The sequence below is a fragment of the Euwallacea similis genome, chromosome 9, assembly GCF_039881205.1.
Source record: "Euwallacea similis isolate ESF13 chromosome 9, ESF131.1, whole genome shotgun sequence".
In the NCBI taxonomy this organism is placed as follows: Eukaryota; Metazoa; Arthropoda; class Insecta; order Coleoptera; family Curculionidae; genus Euwallacea; species Euwallacea similis.
The window spans coordinates 5,809,183-5,830,267 of NC_089617.1; the positions used below are offsets into that span (position 1 = coordinate 5,809,183).

Sequence of the window (21,085 nt, forward strand, 5' to 3'; positions counted from 1 at the left end):
TAGTCGTAAGTGTTAAAGAACGAGTCAGTTTAGAATAATATTGTCGTATGTATGTAAAAAATCTTGGTAAGTGAGCAAATCAAGTAAAAGCATCGAAGTTACATATGAGTAAGCAATTGTTTTCGTTGTCATGCATACCTCTAAACAGTGTAAATTATATGCAATCAAAATGGCTAATTGTATTAACAATAAGTTCATGGAAATGTCTTTTCTCGAACCTAATATGAAGAAACTTGTACCATACTCGAACTCCGAGCCAGAATTTGACAGTGAAGATGAAATTCCTATTTCTATTTTATTCAAATTGCCACGGTAAATACAAAAGACAAACATCCTATTATGTATGTTTGTTTTATATTTAAATTACAGGGACAAAACTAGTAACAAGTCGCAAGTGCCTGGAACGCGTAAGAGAAAAAAAGATCCGGAAAATTGGAAGTCAGCAATTAGAAAGCGCACACATGATGCCGGTCTTGAGTATTTATCGGTAAAAAACAAAGTAGTGCCTGCTAAAAGCGTCAAGACACTAAGAGATTGTAGTAAATGCAGATTTAAGTGTCAAAAGTTTATTTCTGAAGATGAAAGAAAAACAATTTTTCAACATTATTACACACTATCCGGATTGCTTCGGGCGCTTCGGTGCGGGCAGGACGTGCGTATCTAGCCGTAGCGGTATAAACAATCGTTTTTTCTCCAATTTATCGCTTTTTGCCGGAATATATTCAAATATCTGTTTCTACAACACATACGGTCAGCTCGTACCATACGGGGGCTGCCCCAAAAGTGGTATGTTCCTGGGGAGCTCGCAGGAGTCTGAGTCGGACCGGGCGTCCCAGGAGGATGAGTTCAAGAAACCCAAGTCCAAGAAGAGAGGCAGGAAACCCAAGGCCACCCCATCCACACCCACAACCCCTACTCCAAACTCCAAGAGACCCGCATTCGATACCAGCGCAACAGCTTCCTCAGCCAGACAGGACGAAGGAATAACATCAACAACAACGAACACACCTCCAAGACAACCAACATTCTCCTATACGTTTATGGTTCTGGCAGCTCCCTCAACGACCAGGGTCCAACTAGCACTAGAATGGGAAAAGGTAAATAACAAAAACAAAGACATCATCATTAAGCAAGACACAAGCTTCCTGGTCAAAACCAACGACGAGAGGAAAGCACATGAAGGACTCCAAACTCTAGTGCTACAGAAAGCTATAACCTCCTTTAAACTATTGAACACGCCCACCGCAACATCAAAACTAACAAGCACCACCCGTCACATTACACCTTCCTACTCAGTGGTTGCCACGGGGGTAGAGCTCGACATTACGGACGAGATGTTCTTGCGAAACCTCGAAAGGTTACAACTGAAAATACGGTTCTGCAAACGTATCATCTCCAGGCAGAGAGGAGTACCGACACTTATGATGCGGTTAATCACGGGCGACCTTAAGACGTACGAGCAACTGATTACGGATAGGATGGTTCACTTCCTCGGCCGTATCTACAGGATAGTGGAAAGCAAGCCCCCTGCGCCAATCCCCTCACCATGCGGCAAATGTAGTTCGTTTGAGCACCGCACTGAGGACTGCAAAAGGCCAATAAGCTGCAGCAAGTGCCAGGGTAATCATCCAACAACGGCATGCACATCACCGCTTCCCATCAGGTGTGCCACGTGCAACCCCGCGATCAACTTAAACAAACAATCACAAATACGGAACATTCAATCTAAAGCTAATATACGCCAACATTAATGGACTGTACCACAAAAAACACACTATATACAACTACATTGAACGGAACAAGACGGACTGTTGCATGTTCGTCGAAACCAAGACTAAACTTGGACAAACGCCAACTTACAGAGACTGGCAGTACATATGCAGACACGGTAACGCGAATTACAATGCTAGGGGCGGAGCAGCTGTACTACTCAAGCCCAACATAAAATTGGGGAAGGCAAACCCTCCTGCTTTGAACAATCTCTTAAATGATTGCCTTCACTTTACAATTCCCTACCTGAACGACCTTATCCATATATTCCTAGTATACATACATCCTCATTCCAGCATTGAACAAAACGTACTGACCAAAGCGTGCCTGTACAAGTACGCAATTATTATCGGTGATTTTAACCCTAACCGTAGCAAGACGGCACAGCTAAACAAATTTCTGGAAAATTCAGACTTTGTTAAACAACAGACGCCACCTACATTTTTGATGCCTGGAAACCCAGACTCAACGCCGGACTTATTACTGCACACAGCCAACCTCACTAATATCATAAATGACATCGACTTAACAAACGTATTGGGATCGGACCATTTGGCCATTACGTTTAACATAGACCTTGGACAGGCCCAACCTACGGCTATGTCGAAAGACACCCGGAAACTGGATCTACACAGAACCGACGTAGAAAAGGTAAAACAACACATACATGGCTACATTCAAGCACAGACAGGGACGTGTACTATAGGAAACTTTCAACAACAATTAACATCAGCTATAGAGAAATTTTCACCTTACGTAAAAAATACTTTCTTCCAACATACGCTGCCCAAATTCATACTGAGACTGATCAAAAGGAAAAGAGAACTGTACAGACTATATACACAAACACAAGATCCTGATGTTAAAAGAAAGCTAAATGAACTCAACAGGAACGTCAAGACACTGATATACCAGTACAAACAAGACAAATGGCTGGAAGCTTGCCAAGAAATCGAACGGGACAATGGGAAAACATACTGGCGGAAAGTCAAAAAACTTACACGATACAAGAAAAACAGTACGATCGGAACAATACATGAGGACGGAGCTGAACTGCACACTGACAAAGACGTTGCAGACGCATTTGCTAGACACTTCCAAAGAGCATTTTCCACATCGACAAATCCCAATTTTGAAGAACAAAATTGGACCTCCATAAATGACTGGTATGACAGATACTTTTCAAACAACAAAAACCACCCATACCAACTAATCACAGACGTTGAATACGAGGAAGCACTGACACGCAGCAAAAACACAGCTCCTGGAAAGGACAACATTAAAAGCAACATACTGAAAAACCTAACTAAACAGACGCACAAGCTCATACTGGAACTGCTCAATGACTGCATTAGAACGAACACGATACCGGAAAATTGGAAAACGGGAATAATAATACCTATTCCAAAAACAGTACTGGAAAACACACAAGCACAAGACTACAGACTTATAACACTGCTCCCAACGTTAAGCAAAATATTCGAAAGCATCATAAAAACGAGATTGCAAAATTTGATTGGACAACATATACCAACATATCAATTCGGCTTTAAAACCATGCACTCGACGATACACCCACTTTTTGTACTGACCAACAACGTACAAACTACACATCTGGACAACAACAAAACTGCCTGTCTCTTTATGGACATAAATAAAGCCTTTGACAGTGTCTAGCACAAAGGACTATTATACAAACTACACAAACTTAACACACCTAAATACTTAATACACACTATAAGAAATCTAATAGAAAACCGACAACTGCAGGTACGCATTAACAACATCCTCTCCTTCACCTTCTTCCCAGAACAAGGACTCCCACAGGGATCTCCGCTCGCGCCGTTTCTCTACAACATCTACTGCCACGACATCTACAACCACAACATACAGGACAAAAATCATTTTAACAAAACAGCATACATACTACAATACGCCGACGATACTGCACTAATTGCACATGACAGAACTACAACTAAGGCTGTTGCAAGACTGCAGACACTAACAAACAATACAATGACGTGGTTTTACAAATGGAGACTAACACCAAACGTCGCGAAAAATCAACTACTACTAACACATCATCGAATTAAAGATAACTCCCCGACAATAATAACAGACGGACAAAGAACAACACCAAAACAAGAAGTAAAATACCTCGGTATAATACTTGACCAAAAACTGAAATTTACAAAACACGTACAAAACGTAAGATCGGAGGTTATTAAAAGATCAAAGCACTTCAGAGGACTTACGTATAAGGACAAAGGAGTCAGTACTAAAACCGCAACCAACATATACAAAGCGATCTGCAGACCGTTACTAGACTACGGACACATATTGAGAACGAATGCTTCAGTCAAGACAAAAAAACACATACAGGTAACAGAACAAATTGCACTAAGACTAATAACAAAAATTAGACACCCTTAAAACCCCTTGCACAACCCTTTCAACGAACTCCTGTATGAACGCACACAACTGACTAAAATAACGGAAAGACTAACGCATCTAGAAGCGAAATGGAGGGACAACCATCACTATTGGACTTTACTGAACCTCTTTTGCCTAACAAGACAGACGAGACAACACCGATTCCTGTTCCCCTCTAAAACCCTGCTGGACTACTTCATGGAGTGAGTTTTTCATTTTTCCGGCTGTCTAATTGTTTGTTTTCTTCCCTTCTATTAGTTTTAATACCTTTAAGTTGTATTTCACGGGCAGAAAGACCACATTGGTCGATAGCCCATTTCTTAATTGAGAAATAAAGATTATATATATATATATATACACACTATCCGAACAAGGAAAAAATATGTATATAATTTCATCGACCGAGAAAATACAAGTTCAAAGACGAACGACACAGACACCAAATTATCGGCGACATTTTACCTATAATTATTACATGATATTAGGTAATTGTAAGATACAGGTTTGCAAGCAATGGTATTTGGGAACTTTATCTATTAGCGAGAGAAGAGTATTAACGGCACATCACAAAAAACAAACAGCTCTAATATTCCCTCTGTTTCTTTGCAAGGCAAACACCGAAAAAAAACTATTCCTGAAAGCGACATTGAATTTGTGAAGTCACATATTAGTTCATTTCCCTGTATAGCGTCACATTACTGTCGTACAACAACGATCAAGAAGTTTTTAGATTCTTCGTTGAATATTAAAAAAATGTATAGACTATACAGAGAGATGTGCCAAAAAGAAGATCGACCTTCTGTTAAAGAAACATTCTACAGACACATCTTTTGCACCCACTTTAATTTATCGTTTCATTCTTGGAGAAAAGATAAATGCGATTTATGCGAAGAAATTGAAGTTTTAAAAAGGAACAACGAAAAAAATGAAAAAGTTGAAGAGAAATATCGCGTTCACGGTGAAGAAAAGATCTATGCAAGAGAAGAACGGAATCGTGATAGAGCCGATAAATCTCTTTTTGTGTTGTGCTTTGATTTGGAAAACGTTCTAAGCTGTCCACGAGCCGAAATTAGCAATTTTTATTATAAATCAAAATACAGTGTTTATAATATGACAGCTCATTTATCAACCACAAAACAAGTGTACTGCGCAATTTGGGGTGAACACCTTATGGGAAGGAGTGGCAATGATATTGCCAGTGCTTTATTTAAGATTTTGGAAAATGTCATTGAAGATCATCCAGATTTGAGAAACCTAATATTATGGAGCGATAGTTGCGTTCCGCAGAACAAGAATTCCCTAATGTCCTATGCTATTATATACTTCCTATATAAATACCCGCAAGTCCAGTCAATAACAATGAAATTTTCAACAGCAGGTCATTCTTGTATTCAGGAAATTGACAATGTACACAGTTGCATTGAAAAATTATTATCGAAGGTAGAGTATTACTCGCCATTATCTCTAATGCATCTATTAAAAAAGGTTTCCATTAGGAAACCTTTTAAAATACTGAATATGACTGCGAAAAACTTTTTTAATTTAAAATCCTGTTGTGTTGTTTACAATTACAAAAGTATTCCATTTTCAAAAGTTAGCCAGTTAAATTTTTCATCTGCAAATATTTTTGACTTACGATATAAAAAATCACACAATCAAAACTGCCCGTGGGAGAGGGTTCAAATTAGAAATTATAATTCTACGAGACAACCTTTTAAAATAAAGATAAAAATTCCTAAAATGGCAGTAAAATCCAACCCATTAAATAAAAACAAAATAGCAGCCATTAAATCCATGCTCAAATGGATGCCCAAGTTATTCATTGATTTTATTTAACCTTTTTTTTGTAACAAAAATAAGTTTTGTAGTAAATAAATACAGTTAAATATTTGGACCTCATTGTTTCTGATACAGGTTAAATGTACATACGACAGTATAATTCTATATAGACGATATGTTATCTTTTTAGCTTACTTGAGGAACAAAACATTTATGAAACCGGTTCTCAAATATTGTATAAGTTATCCAGCCTTTTTTAGAGTAATCATAATCTACTGGCAACGAAAAATTTGTAAAACATCGTGGACGTTTTGCTTTCCCTATTACAAGGGGTTTAATTTTTTGATCTCCTGTAGCGTTTGTACAGGCAAGAAAAGTAAGTCTAACTTTTTCACTTTTTCTCCCAGGAGCAGTTTTTTCATCTCTCCTTACTAACGTTTTTTCGGGAAGCAACTTTCAAAAGAGACCAGCCTCATCTGCATTATAGATTTGTGCATCTGTAAGATTAAGTCTGGCTATAAGTGAGCGAAGATTTTCTTGAAATGGAGGTACAAGTTCAGGATTCGTTGATAGTTTTTCACCGGATATTTTCAAAAATCTAATGCCAAATCTACGTTTAAACTTTTGCAACCAGGCATCACTTGCATTAAAGTGTTCTTTTTTTTTTAAATCCCATGTAATGATTTTGCCTTGATCTTTAATAGCTCACTTGTTACCGGAAGGTTTCTGGATCTCTGTTTACAAAACCATTCATATAATTTTTTTTTTCCATTCTAGGCATTTCTCCAGTTTTTAAAGTTTTTATTTTACTCAAACCATAGCACTCGGATGAAGTATTCAAAATATTAATTCGATTCTTTTTTATAAGACAAACAGTGGATTTTGCAATACCATACTTTTTTGCGAGATTTGTGACACTTTCACCGCTTTCCAACTTCTTTATAATATCACTTTTGTTTCATAATGTCAATACTTTGCGCTTCATATTTTGACGACAGAATGCAACTCGGCGGATCAAATAAGCCTGTTATATTCTATAGCTTGCTGCGGAAACTATTATTAGTACATATTTTATACCATTATAATACATTATTAAACCTTTTCGGGGTTCCCGAAACCTCTGCGGTGAACTACCAGAAGTTCATATAATCGAGGTTGCCGTTGTTCATTCTATAGAACCTACTATATTAAAATTTTATTGTTCGTTATATTGGATAGTTCATATAATCGAGTATTCAGATAAACGTGCGCCTACTGTACCTATTTTTTTATTTCATTTTTGCATTCGGCGTCGAATTCTAAGTTTCTAAGTATTTTAAGTACGTTCATGATGAAAGGAATAAATTTGTTTAACAATTAATAATAACAATTTTATAATAAATGTTCAATGTTTTCTCCGTTTACTTCAATACATTTTTGTAGTCAAAGGAGTGTTTCCTATTGAACGTTTTCAATTACTTTTGGTGAAATAAGTCTTATTTTCTAGTGTATTCTCTACTTCAGACCATTAAGATTAGTTGTCTATTCACATAACTTCAGATTTCAAATAACCCCATAAGAAAAAATCTAATGAGTTTAAATCCGGTAACCTTGGTGGCCACTCAATAGGACTTCTGTGTCCAATCCATTTATTAGAGAAAGCTAAGTCAAGAAATTGTCGAACTGCAATTGCAAAGTGAGAAGGTGCCCCATCATGTTGGAACCATATTTCATCATGAGGAATATCTGGATTTTGTGGATTAGGAAACACAACAACTAAAGCGGGGATGAGCTCAAACTAAAGAAAGTCTAAGTAGCGTTTCCCATTTATATTTTCTTTAAAAAAATAAGGTCCAAGAATTCGATTTTCGACAATACCTGGCCAAATATTTATTTTTTGTCTATGCTGTATGTGACAGACTTGTGTCCAACGAGGATTTTCAGTTGTCCAATACCTGCAGTTTTATCTGTTCACGTGTCTATTTAAAACAAAAGCAGCATTATCAGAAAAAATAATCTTTTGGGTAAAATCTAAATTTTGATTATTAATTTCAATCAACTGCTCACAAAACTGCGTTCTTCTGTCAAAATCATCTTCTATTAGTTCATGTATCAATTGAACCTTATAAGGATGATTTTTTTTTTTCGGAGTATTTATGACAGATCCCTATGACAAATTACAATTCCTGGAGATTGTCCTAATTGCTACATGAGGAGTATTTACAGTTTCTAGTAAAACGTCTAGTTTAGATTCTTCTGATATTTTTGTTGTTATTCCTTTAAGTAAACCTCTAACGTGACCGTGCTCAGTAAATTTCAATTCAATTTTTCTGACATTAGATATAATAATTAAAACTTGATCAAGATGAATTGCATTAAATAAATTACATACTTCTTGTTGAGTACTCTGCCTTCAAAACCAATCATCATAAGTACTTTAATATGTTCTTTCTTAGATAAATGTATTTTTAAAATGAAACTTAAAACTAACAAAATGACACTGAAAAATTAAAAAGGAGAAAGTTTGATTTTTATTTCCACAAAATATCACATCAAAATGATCTATGGGTCAAGGAACTAAAATCGATGAATTCGAAGTGTTTTGTTGAAGATTAAATTTGCCATGCTAGGTAAACAATAAACACACAATTGAATGTTTTGCTTGATTTACAAAAAATCCTTAGAAATACGGTCTTAGTTATTAATATGTTCAATTTTAAATTTCTCGATAACTGTTGAGTTTAGGTATAGGATATGGTACATGAACGCACTTAGAATACTTATTGTAGAATACTTAGAACCTTAGAATTCAAAAATAAAATAAAAAAATAAGTACATATTTCCATTTGAAAAAATTAAATGGATGCTCGCAACTTATTTTTGGGACATCCTGTATGTATGAATTTACTATTAAAAAACCGCAGCCAAAAATAAAAATCGGCGTGTCCGAGCATTTTTCGAAAAAACAAACTCTTGAATTTTATGTCAATTTGTGCCTTTCATTGTGAACGCACTGTATGTGGAGAAAATCAGGTGAAGAACTTAAAGAACAAATTCTAAAGGCTGTTGTGAAACACAGCGGAGGGAGCGAGTTATAAACTTTATTGAATAAGTAAAGTTTTAAAAAAATTTAATAATTAAAATTTCTTAATCAACTACTTTAATGCAGAACAATCTAGGTTCAAGAATGGCGTCGAAAATCTATTCTACCAGTTTATATTCTCCTATAAATGCAATATAAGCATTAACAATTTATAAGGCGTAATTGGGTCCTATATCCTACTAGAACAAATTTCTTTTAGTTTACTGTTATCATATTTCTTAATATACGTAATATTTTATCATCTAACTAGCGTAATGGTAAGGAGGCGTATGTCTAGTGCTGGCACAGTAAAGCTCCACTTTATTGACGGAATAATGGACAAATACAAGTACAGTGAAAGCTCTCATAAGCGGGCAGTCACGGTTCCAACTTTTATGCCCGCTTAAGGGAAAACTTTATTAAATAGGAATTAGTTTTTTTATTGATAAATGCACATAGTATGATATGTACAATACATACATAATATGTGATATATAGCATATATGTATAATAAATAGTATGTAATATGGACATGCAAACACAAAAAAATGTAAAATTGTAAAAAAAAAAATTGAAAAAAAAAACAAGTTATTTAGGAGCAGCTTGAAAAATTTTTAAAATACTCGGCTGCTTAAACTTTCTTCGCTGTTCTTCTATACGGCACTTCTGATAATGACATTCCAAATTCTTGATCTGTTCAAAAGCCACATAGTCGCCCTTAGAAAAGTTTTTCAGTTCTCTAATGTAATTTAAAGCTTCATCGTAGCACTTTATTTTATTTTCTTCTTCTTCAACGTCCTCTATTTCGTCATATGTCTCGATGTTTTCATTATGTTGACTGAATGCTGTAACCTGATTTTCGAAATCATCATCTTCAGTCGGTGTGTTTTGATCGATGTTTATAAACTTTTCTAGATTCTTGTCATTGGTAAAATTCAACTCTTTAGTAGCTTTCATCATTATCACAAGTACAGATAACGGTAAGTCGTCTTCGGGGTCAAAATGGGGAAGTGTCGTATCCGATTTTCTGAATCCAGCTTTTATGTAACAGTTTTCTATTGTTGCTGGATCAACCTTTTGCCATGTCGTTTTTATGAAGTATACAGCCTCCAAAACATTAATTTTTTTTGAAAGTTCAGATAATGAATTTGCACAATCCATGTTTGATAAAATATGATTTAAAATCTGGTTTCGGTAATAAAACTTGAAGTTTTGAATGACACCTTGATCCAGTGGCTGACAAACACAGGTTGTATTGGGAGGCAAAAAAATAATTTTTACATTTCTTAGAGGTAATTCTCGAGGATGTGACGCAGCGTTGTCTAAAAACAACAAAATTTTCCTATTTTCAATGCCCATTTTTCGATCTAGCTCGATTAACCATTCACTCATTATGTCCCGAGTCATCCAAGCTTTTTTGTTTGACTTCCACATAACGGACAAATCTTTAATGTTTATGTTTTTCAATGCTCTAGGATGAGCCGATTTTTCAATCACCAATAGTTTTTCTTTCTGCCCAGTCATGCTTGCACAAAATAACACAGTTAGTCTTTCTTTAGTCAATTTTCCTCCTGAACACTTCAGATTTTAAGGCCAACGTTTTATCGGGGAACGCACGAAAAAAAAGGCTGCTTTCATCGGCGTTGTAAATATCTTCGCATTGATATCCGCGTAAAAAAGAAGGAAGTTTCTCCAAAAGTTCATCAACTGTCTCTTGATTTACATCAGCTGCTTCACCAGAAATGCATTTAAAACTAATGTTGTGTGTTTTTCCCGTATGGTTGTAAACGAGATGATATTAATTGTTCAATTAATTCACAATGTTTGTTAACACTATTTATTAATTAATAACAATAAATCTAAAATACGATATGTTCGAATAACTATAATGTAATATATCTAGAGTATTAGTGAGTGTAAATTAAGATGTTGTGAGTGACCGATCGCGATGTGTACCGTCCGAATGTTCGTGGAGAAGAGACCGAGAGTTGTCTCATCTTTTTTAACCCCGTCGATGAGAAGTTCGGAAGGGAGGTTTATTGGACTCGACATTGGAAATTTCGGTTGTAAATCAAATAAGGCGAACATCTTGTAATTAGACGCACATCTGTCCTCAGTCCATCTTCGCAACAATCGCGTGAATAAGACAACAATAGGTGCCTTCAAAAACTGTATGACGGCATGAAACTGGACGTGCTATTCATGGTCTTGAACATTCTACGATATCGTGGGAATCTCAATCGCTATCAATAAAACCTTGCCGAAACAGAGCTCACTGGATCGTAAACTAATTTAAAGCATATAACATTGTGTCTTTTGCGCCACTTTTGAAGCCATCCATCAGATGCACTAAAATTTTTGTAGCCAAATTTTTTCGCAATTTCTTTAGCTTTTTCTTTTACAAGCCCACCTAATATAGGAATCCTTCGATTTCTAGCATTTTTAAACCACTCGAAACATGCCTTATCAATGTTCCAGCCTTCAGTTTTGAAAAACCTATTTTTTTGGTGTTCATTTGCACCAGACTGCCACAAACGTCGAATATCCTCTTTATTTTTTGCTATCATTGTAGCTAGCGTCTTTCCTATGCGAAATCGTGATGCTATAGTCCGAGTTGATAGTTTTTCTTTGTCAATTACATTTACTATTTCCATCTTTTCTTTTAGTGTTAACATTCTTTTTTTCGGTGACATTATTATGTAATAAACGCAACGTTCGATTCTTTAGAACACAAAGGATAAAGAAGAACTCGTTTTAAAGTTAAACGGTAAATCCTCAAAAATTCAAGGGAAATCACTGATCACTGAACTTAAAAAATGTACGCGTCGATTCGTCTCGGACACAAGTTTAATTTTCCAGAAATCGTAATTGAATGTCCTACAAAATTTAGGTTGCAGGAATCACGCTGCCCGCAACCTTTGCTATCGGTTTCTCTGTTTTCATTATAATCATGAATCATTCACACTAGACCAAATATAATTCCGTATTAGAAATACCGGCGAACCACAAGACTACGAAGAACAACAAACAAGAATTATTTGCTAGACATAATACCTATTAATCAATTATAACATGAATGACAACTGCATTCGATGTAAACATTATAAATAAAATATGTCAAATAAAGAAATGGCCACAACAGGCAACAGCCAAGAGCATCCCCATAACGCATGTAACGTAATGGTACGTTAAAATCTAATTCGCCCGGCTATTGGAGCTTCGTGGCCGTTTATGGGAGATATTTTCTTAGTTTTGGGTATGAAGCATGTTGCCCGCGAGCGTTTATAGGAGTGCCCGTTTATGGGAATGTGCCTTATGTGTTAAAATATAGAACTAAAATCGGTTCCAAAAAATTTGGTTGTTTAAGGGAGATGGTCGCTTATTAGAGCTGCCCGTTACGGGAGCTTTCACTGTATTTATATTTTCAAAATCGTCATAAAATTCCCTTTTCAGCCATGTATTATATTTAATATTTTTCTCAGAAATTCTATGAGTTATAGCCATTAAAGTATTTTTTGATAAGTCGGCCATGATTTTGACTTATAGTAATGGTACACATTAAAGAAATGAATGCTGTGGAAACGTCAAAATTATTTAAAAGTTGCAAAACCTTAAATTTGTTTGACGTGTGCATAATAATAGCTCAAAATTGCTTTTCTAATGAAGAGAAATTTGACATGTTGTCGTGCTACATATTATGTCATAGAAATTGTGTAGATGCTGAACATATGTATTTTAATCAGTTCCCGGAAAGAAAGCAACCCGGAAAATCCATATTTAGAAGACTGATGTCTAATTTGAAAGAATATGGTTCGTTTAAACAACCTGTAAATGCTCGCAAAAAGAAGTTGACCGAAGATATACAATATGCTGTTTTACAATCTGTTATAGAAACTCCCGAAACATCATGTAGGTATATTGAGATACGTACTGGTGTTGCTAAGTCAACGGCCCATCGTGTTTTAAGAAAAAACAGATTTCGTCCTTATAAATTTAAAGTTTACCATGCTCTTGTACAAGGTGATGAAGTGAGGCGTACAAGTTTTTGCGAGTGGTATACAAGAAAATGTGAAGATAATATAAATTTTCCTTCTAAAATAATTTGGACAGATGAAAGCATGGTAACCAACAATGGAATTATTAACCGACACAATACTCATTATTGGTCACAACAGAATCCACGATTAAAAAAATCATCAAGACACCAACATCGCTTTGGGTTTAATATGTGGTGTGGATTCGACTGTGAAAAGAGCATACCTATGCCTGGAAAATAATGGTGGTTTATTTGAACTTTTGTTATAATTTGAGATTTCGATTCGATCCAAGTTTAGCTGCATTGTTGTTATTAAATACATAATTTGAAACAATTATTTTTTTAATTTTAGGCTGATACCAGTAATATATTTATACTTTTAAATAATTTTGACGTTTCCACAGCATTCATTTATTTAATGTGTACCATTACTATAAGTCAAAATCATGGCCGACTTATCAAAAAATGCTGTAATGGCTATAACTCATAGAGTTTCTGAGAAAAATATTAAATGTAATACATGACTGAAAAGGGAGTTTTATGACGATTTTGAAAATATAAATAATTGATATCACGCCCATATGAAAATCAAAAGTTTACTCATTTTTCTCCGAAAGTAAGGATGTAATAAGAAAACTGGCAACACTGCTAAACAGTTCGCAAAAAAGTGTTCTAATAATGTAAAACTTTTATTCCTCTAACTATAACCGTATAAGAGTTACAGTAGGCGCTCGATTATGTGAACTAATTCAAACCGAGGGTGTTCATAATATCAAATTGTTCATATAATCAAAAGTATTTTATTTTCATGTTATGTACTTATTACATTTTACTAAAGTATTGTGTAATATGTTTTTGGACTTTTTTTGCTGCCAAATTATTTTGCAGTGCTTTGTCTCGGCACTTTCGTAGCACCAACAAGTTGTTAACTTCGAATATGTTTCTTTCCGCCCAACGAATAACCGTATTAAATGCATCCAAAGCTTCTGATGAAGTTACGTCAGTTTTCTCTTGGTGAGCTTCATTTTGATCTTCATTGCTTTCCCAATCGTCATCATTAATGTCGCTTTGTGGCTCTTCCTCCAAATCCTCGATCCACCTTTGAATCTCATCTTTAGAATAAACTACTTGTTGGTCAAGTTCCTTCAGTAAACTTACGACTTCCAGCTCGGGCTCTTTAGTCTCACTTTTATATCGTTCCTTCAAAATACTAAGGGGAATATCCTCTTCAGAATATTCCTCGTTCTTACTTCCTTCAAAGTTGAGAATGTTTACAAAGCACTTTCTAATCGTATCAGCCTGAAGTCTACTCCATGCTCGAGAAAGATTTATAACAGCATCTTTAATTGTCAGTTCTTTGAGGAGTTTTGATAAGTTTTCAGATTTCGAAGAGACAATCGAAGATAGCAAACTTGACCTGTAGTATAGTTTAGTAATACGGATCACATTTTGGTCCATTGGTTGTATAAGTGGCGTTACATTTGGGGGCATATAAAATGCAAAAATATTTCCATCGTTTGATCGTAGATTCTCTGCCGGAGGATGACTGGGAGCGTTGTCCAATAGTAGAATTGCTTTTGCAGGAAGCCCTACTTGTTTCAAATATCTTCTGACCTCAGGCACAAATGTTCTGTGGAACCAGTTTTCAAAAATGGTCGAAGTCATCCAAGCCTTTGCGGAATAGTCATAATCAACTGAAAGCGTAAAGTTCTTGAAACATCTCGGATTCTTAGCTTTTCCTATTACGAGCGGTCGAATTTTATGTGCTCCAGTTGCATTCGTACAAGCAAGAAAAGTAAGCCTTGCTTTCTATGCCTTTCTTCCGGGAGCAGATTTTTCATCGCTTTTAACTAAAGTTTTATCAGGGAGTAATCTCCAGAAAAGGCCCGTTTCATCTGCATTGTAGATTTGTTCATTCACCAAATTTCCCTTTTCAATGATGGAACGCAGATCTTGTTTAAATGGTTCGATCATTTCAGGATTAGTCGACAATTTTTCACCAGAAATTTTTAGAAATCGAATACCATATCTGCGTTTATAATTTTGTAGCCACCCGTCACTGGCAAAAAACTTCTCCTTTTCTTTTAATTCCCCGTATAATGACTTAGCTTTGGTTTTTAACAGTTCGCTTGTAACTGGTAGATTTTTACACCTCTGTTTGCAAAACCATTCATAAAGTCTTTTCTCCATTCTAGGCATCTCACCTTTTTTCAACGTTCTTCTTTTAAATTTTTCACACGCACATTGCGATGTTACTTTCAATATGTTCAATTAATTATTTTTTATAGCACAAATTGTAGATTTTGCGACACCATACTTTTTTGATAAACTTGTAACACTCAAACCATTCTCTAAACTTTTTATAATACCGCTTTTTACTGATAAAGTTAACACTTTTCGCTTCATAATGATAAACTTTGCATAAACTTGTAATGTGCATCTGTCGTGGTATACGCAAGCCATACACTGATGAAATTAACCTTTCGTCCCTTTCGAGTCTTTCGACATTTTCGGGGAAGTCCCTATTAATGTGGGAAGGAAAATGTTACAGGTTACCACTTTAATAGTGCATATTGCCAACTAGTATTTTTGTTCACTTAATCGAGAGCAACGCTGTTCACTCTATAGAACCTGATGTTATTTGAAATAAGTGTTCATTGTAGCGGGTAGTTCACATAATAGGGTGTTCATATAACCGAGCACCTACTGTATTTGCAAAAAACGAAAACCGCCAAATTCGTTTTTTTCCGGATATCTTCGTAACCATTCGGAATTTCGCCGAGATAAAAACAGATTATTAATTTGCTTTAAATTGCCCAACTTTTTTCCAATTTAAACCATTTTGTATCTATATATATGTATAGGATGAACAGCATGGGGATCTCGGAAACGGTAATAGATGCAAAATGGTTTAAATTGGGAAAAAGTTGGGCAATTTAAAGCAAATTAATAATCTGTTTTTATACTGGCTAAATTCCGAATGGTTACGAAGATATCCGGAAAATAACGAATTTGGCGGTTTTCGTTTTTTGCAAATACACTCTTCGCCAGAAAGATAGCCCAGGTGTGCTATCTTTAATTTTTCACCAACGCATGTAAAGTTTTGAATTTGCAACGAATAATATCATACCTTATCAGCTCAGAATATGCGGTTCGTTGAGAATAATTAAAAATATTAAAAGATGTAGCGGGCAAAAAAAAATTTGTTTTAATTTGAAGTACGAAATGATAGCACATCTACAAGATAATATGTAGTAATCAACATAAATCTTAATTAATCATAATTTAATATATATATATATATATATATAATAATTCTTTAATAATGTGTACATCCCCCTTTGCTTTCTATAACTTCTATCATACGATTTGGTACCGATTTATATAATTTTTGGATATAATTTTGATTTAACGTATCCTATTCACGTAAAATCGCATTTTTTAATTCTTGTATGTTTTGATATTGCTTTCCATTGCTGTACATGTCACGGGCAAGTTCTGCCCAACAATTTTCAATTATATTAAGGTCCGGGGAGCGTGCAGGCCACGGTAAAACAGAAATATTATTTTCCTTAAAATAAGATTGAACGAATTTTGATGTATGTATAGCTGCATTATCCTGTTGAAAGATGTAATCAGGTCCAGAAATGCGTTCTGCATGATTATTTATTTGTTCTTTTATTAAATTTATGTATTGGACACAATTCATTCTCCCATTAATGAATTTGATACTTGTGTTGCCGAAATAACCGATGCCATCCCAAACCATTACACTGCCTCCTCCCATTTGTCGTCGAATTGCTGACAACTTCTCTTTTCTTAAGTCATGGAAATAGTATTGGAATCCATCAGGACCATCGAGATTAAATTTTTTTTCGTCCGAAAATAGTATTCCCCTCCATTCTTTTTTCCAATGCACTCTCTCTTTCGCAAAGCTTAAACGTTCTGCTTTGTGTTTCGTTGTCAATGGAGGTTTTTTTTTCAATTTTAGTCTCTTAATGTTTTTGCAGGATAGTAGAACTCGACGAACACTTGAAACACTAGCACTAACACCAGACTTTTCCATTATTTGCTTCGTTGTTAATTGCGAGTTAGAAGCTACACGCAAAATTACTCGTTTATCACAATCAGATAACGATGACGGCCGACCAGTACTTTTCTTTTTCCCATAGTCTTCAACATTTTTAAAAAAATTATGTATTACTTTACGACTTCGTTTTATTACTTTCGATATTTTCGATACTGATAAATTTTGTTGTTTTAATAATTCAAATATTTGCTTCTTTTCTGCCTCGTTTAATTTTTTTCCGCGTCCCATACTTATAAAGGGCATGTAAGGATTTGTACGCAAAACGTGCCCCAAGATATATCATGTTGAATTTTTTACCAAAGGTTCTGTGAGATTATGGGGTATAGAAATAAAAGAATCTAAGACAGATCGTTTCTGTTAGAACTCTAATTTCTTTATTACAGTCAGAAGGCACGTGTTAACGGTCAAAAGATCTGTAACGAACTAACTCCTAAAGACTCACACTTTTACCACCCATCAGTATTAAAAGGGTCAAATACTGCAACCATTCTCTTGATTTATTGTCCTGGTCATCTGGTCTTTACATGGGTGAAAATACTAACTTCAAGAAACAAAAGACTCAAAAACCCATACTTTCTTCTTTCTTCTGTTTTAAGAAAAGGAGTCATAAATTGAACAAACTTGACTCTTACAGACAATAAATTTGAGAACATAAAGACTATTGAATTTTGGACGTGAACACTTGTATCAGAAATCCAACAGGTTCCTATGTTTACGAAAACCTACCTGCCAAAATTTCAATCCCCTAGGCCTCACCGTTTGGGGTTGAGAAGGGGTTAAAAGCAAAAACTTCAAATTTCGATATCTCTGAAACCGCTTATCGTACAACGTGGATTAAAATATATGTTTCTAACATACCCTCTGTCCACGTTACCATTTTTCTTCAGATTTTTCAAGTAAGGGCAAAGGACTGAAAATTAAAAAAATAAAAGTTTTTTATTACTTTTGTCTACTTATTGGTCTGGTACACCAATCATAATTTTACACCGTGTAGAGGACATTTCGAAGCATCTACTCAATTTTTTTTAGATTTCTAAAAAGGGTACTTGGCACCTAAAACCGAGAAAACCCGCCAACGAACCCTTGCATTTGAGTTTGATAATTTTCATAACATTGTTAATTTTATTAAAGGAGTTATAAGTTCCTCCTACAATAGATATAATAATTATATAAGCATGTAAATGAAAATAATGACCGACACACCAGATTGAAATCAACCTATTTTCACTTCCGAGGGAAGTCAGCGACATTCGGTTTCTGAAAGTAGAGTATGAATGAAATTAAGTCGGATCCTAAGAAATTGTCGAAGACTTCAGTTATTCTATGTCACTGTCCTCTTGGACACCTACAAAACCATTACTCTTATACATTTTATTTAAAAATTCGGCAGGTTTGATAATTCTGGCTAAATATCGGCCATGTGATAAATAATATATAATCGCGGCTACATGGGAACAGCAACCGACAGTTCGTTTACCATTTGCACAATTACAGCAATATCTGCTTACCAGATACTTCATTTTGTTCTGGAATATACTCTATAAAACAAATGTATGACTTCCTATTGACATGTCGAGAATGACATTGCATTTTCAAAATATTGTTGCTTTCTTTTAAATAATGAATGTTGATTGAACCATCTTAATTTACTACTTCTGCTAGGTAAGACACAGCTTGTGATAACTGATAAGATCCAGTGAATAGAATTTTAAGTTCAGATTCTGTCAGCTGAGGGAAATTCTCTAAAACGTTCGAGGTTATCTGGACAAAAGGAACTTTTTTGCGAGCCCATCCCTCATTTTCAACTTCTATGGATAACGTATTTTCAGTATCCACAAGAGATTTCATCCTTATCATTATTGCTTCGCTTGTATCTATATCAGATGTTAAGTCTGTTAAGTCTGTTAAGTCAGTTTTCCAAACTGATTTTGCAAGAAAGAAGCAATTCTGAAGTAATCATCAATTTTGGGAATGATTTTATTATCTATCTTATGGTCCAGTAAATACTTTTGTTTTAAGATTTCGTGTACGGCTTCAACTATCCATTGACATTTAGTCACCAATCTGGATTGATTCGATTCGACACTGGTTAATTGCTTCTGTTTTCCTTTCAGAACTGGCATAGATACTACATAACCTTTGTTTTGGAAATATTCAACCACATCCCGAAATCCTCTGTCAAGTGTAAATATATCATCAACCCTCATTAATTGGGATAATCCAGCATTTTCGTTTTCCATGATCGTTTTTAGAATTAGTGCATCATTCTCATTAGCTGTATAAGGACCGAGCATATCGACAATGTATCCGTTGGTCGTACATACATATAGTAAAGGGCTTGCATAAAGGTACTTTCTTCTGCCCTGAAAACGATTTCCTTTGATACTCATTGTTCGTGCTTTTCTGATGTCGGGCGTAAGTCCCGTCATATATTAACATTAAAGCAGTGTCAGTCTCATATAATTGTCTAGCTAATGGGCTCGTTTCAAGCATGATTTTTTCTTTTGAGGTGTGTTTACATCCAAACTGTTTTGATATAATAGCCTGAATAAAAGCTTTCCTCACCGATTTTACATACTCGGATACAATCCACTTGTTTGATAATTGTAGAATGGATGCAACTAATTCTTGTGAATTGCCCGTTTTCAGTTTAAACAAAAACGTAACTATTGCCTGCGTCGTGGTTCTATTGCAAGAATTTTTCAGGGACGTTAACATTTCCTTTAATTTTATGACATTTTTCCAATTTAAGCTCGTAAACAGTTTTAATTGTTCTTCTGGCATCGAAAAATCCGCAACCTTATCAAGAAGAGCTGCGTCACAGTTAACTGTTAATTTTTCCATTAGTTGAAAAAGCTCATCGCATCTAAGCGCTGAAATACTGGAATACACTTGAATCCGATTTAGATCTTCTATAAAAAATAAGTCATTAATCAAGTGACTTGGACAACATCGGTTGCCCGATGGGATAAAAATTCTCCTTTTCACATAACATTGGAAACGAGCTCTCTCGGGAATTGTAACAAAATTATTTGTACATCCACAGATGATGCAATATCTGTGGGTTATCACAGTTCTACCTATTTCCATGCGTACTAATGGTTCGGCAGGAACATGCTGCTCATTAGTTGTAGAACATTTAGCTGTGACATCGCTGAAATCCTTAGGTGCGGAAGTACTTGAATCACTATCATAAATGGAAACATCTACCTCACTTAAAGGATTACTATCAGTGCTATCTTTAGCTACATCGTTTTGAATTTCCACAACGGCCTTTTTTTCTTATAAAAATAAATACGACATCTCCCGCAAACGATGTTTCCCTCTTGTACAGGAACACAAAATACTTTTACATATGATGACACATCTTCAGGATTGCTGATAACTTTTGATTTTCCTTTCACTTTATTCACTGAACGAGAACAAATTGGGCACTTTGCACTCCGAATGGATGTTGAAGTCGAAGGTAACAAATCCATAATTGAAAAAAAATTGAATTGTATTTAGTAGTTTTAACAGGAGATCTGTTTTCCGCCGAATACTTTCTCTGTCTGTTGTCGACCCAGGCTGTAAAATCTCCAAAAATCCCATATTTGCCAAGCTACACAAACAATTAAAAAAAAAGATGAACATTAATATACCTGTATATCCAAAGGTTTGAAATACCTATAAATAACATATGTACACCCATATTATTCTGAAAATATTTATTATTATTAATTCTATATCGTTTTTGTACAAATACAAGTTTTTTCATTTCAAAGTATTATGGGGGTAGACAATAATATTATTTATACCATACACAACAAAGCACCAAGGCTACTATTTTGGAAACGTATATTGACTGTAAATAAGGTTTGTTGGCGGGTTTTTTCGGTTTTAGGTGCCAAGTACCTTTTTTAGAAATATGAAAAAA

General features: G+C 35.0%; 4 protein-coding genes across 4 annotated transcripts; all 4 read right to left on the reverse strand.

Moving 5' to 3' along the window:
* Window positions 1-9,631: 9,631 nt before the first annotated feature.
* On the reverse strand, window positions 9,632-10,567 carry LOC136411066 (tigger transposable element-derived protein 6-like). Its single transcript, XM_066393469.1, has one exon. It carries the CDS (start codon window positions 10,565-10,567, stop codon window positions 9,632-9,634), a length of 936 nt encoding a protein of 311 aa, XP_066249566.1.
* Window positions 10,568-10,598: 31 nt separating this feature from the next.
* On the reverse strand, window positions 10,599-12,261 carry LOC136411067 (tigger transposable element-derived protein 6-like). Its single transcript, XM_066393470.1, has 2 exons — window positions 11,357-12,261; window positions 10,599-10,809 (listed from the first exon to the last, which is right to left on the reverse strand). The coding sequence occupies exons 1-2, from the start codon at window positions 11,734-11,736 to the stop codon at window positions 10,599-10,601; spliced, it is 591 nt and encodes a 196-aa protein (XP_066249567.1). The 5' UTR covers window positions 11,737-12,261.
* Window positions 12,262-13,901: 1,640 nt separating this feature from the next.
* On the reverse strand, window positions 13,902-14,744 carry LOC136411068 (jerky protein homolog-like). Its single transcript, XM_066393471.1, has one exon. It carries the CDS (start codon window positions 14,742-14,744, stop codon window positions 13,902-13,904), a length of 843 nt encoding a protein of 280 aa, XP_066249568.1.
* Window positions 14,745-14,888: 144 nt separating this feature from the next.
* Window positions 14,889-15,278, reverse strand: LOC136411069 (jerky protein homolog-like). Its single transcript, XM_066393472.1, has one exon. The coding sequence runs from the start codon at window positions 15,276-15,278 to the stop codon at window positions 14,889-14,891; it is 390 nt and encodes a 129-aa protein (XP_066249569.1).
* Window positions 15,279-21,085: the final 5,807 nt, after the last annotated feature.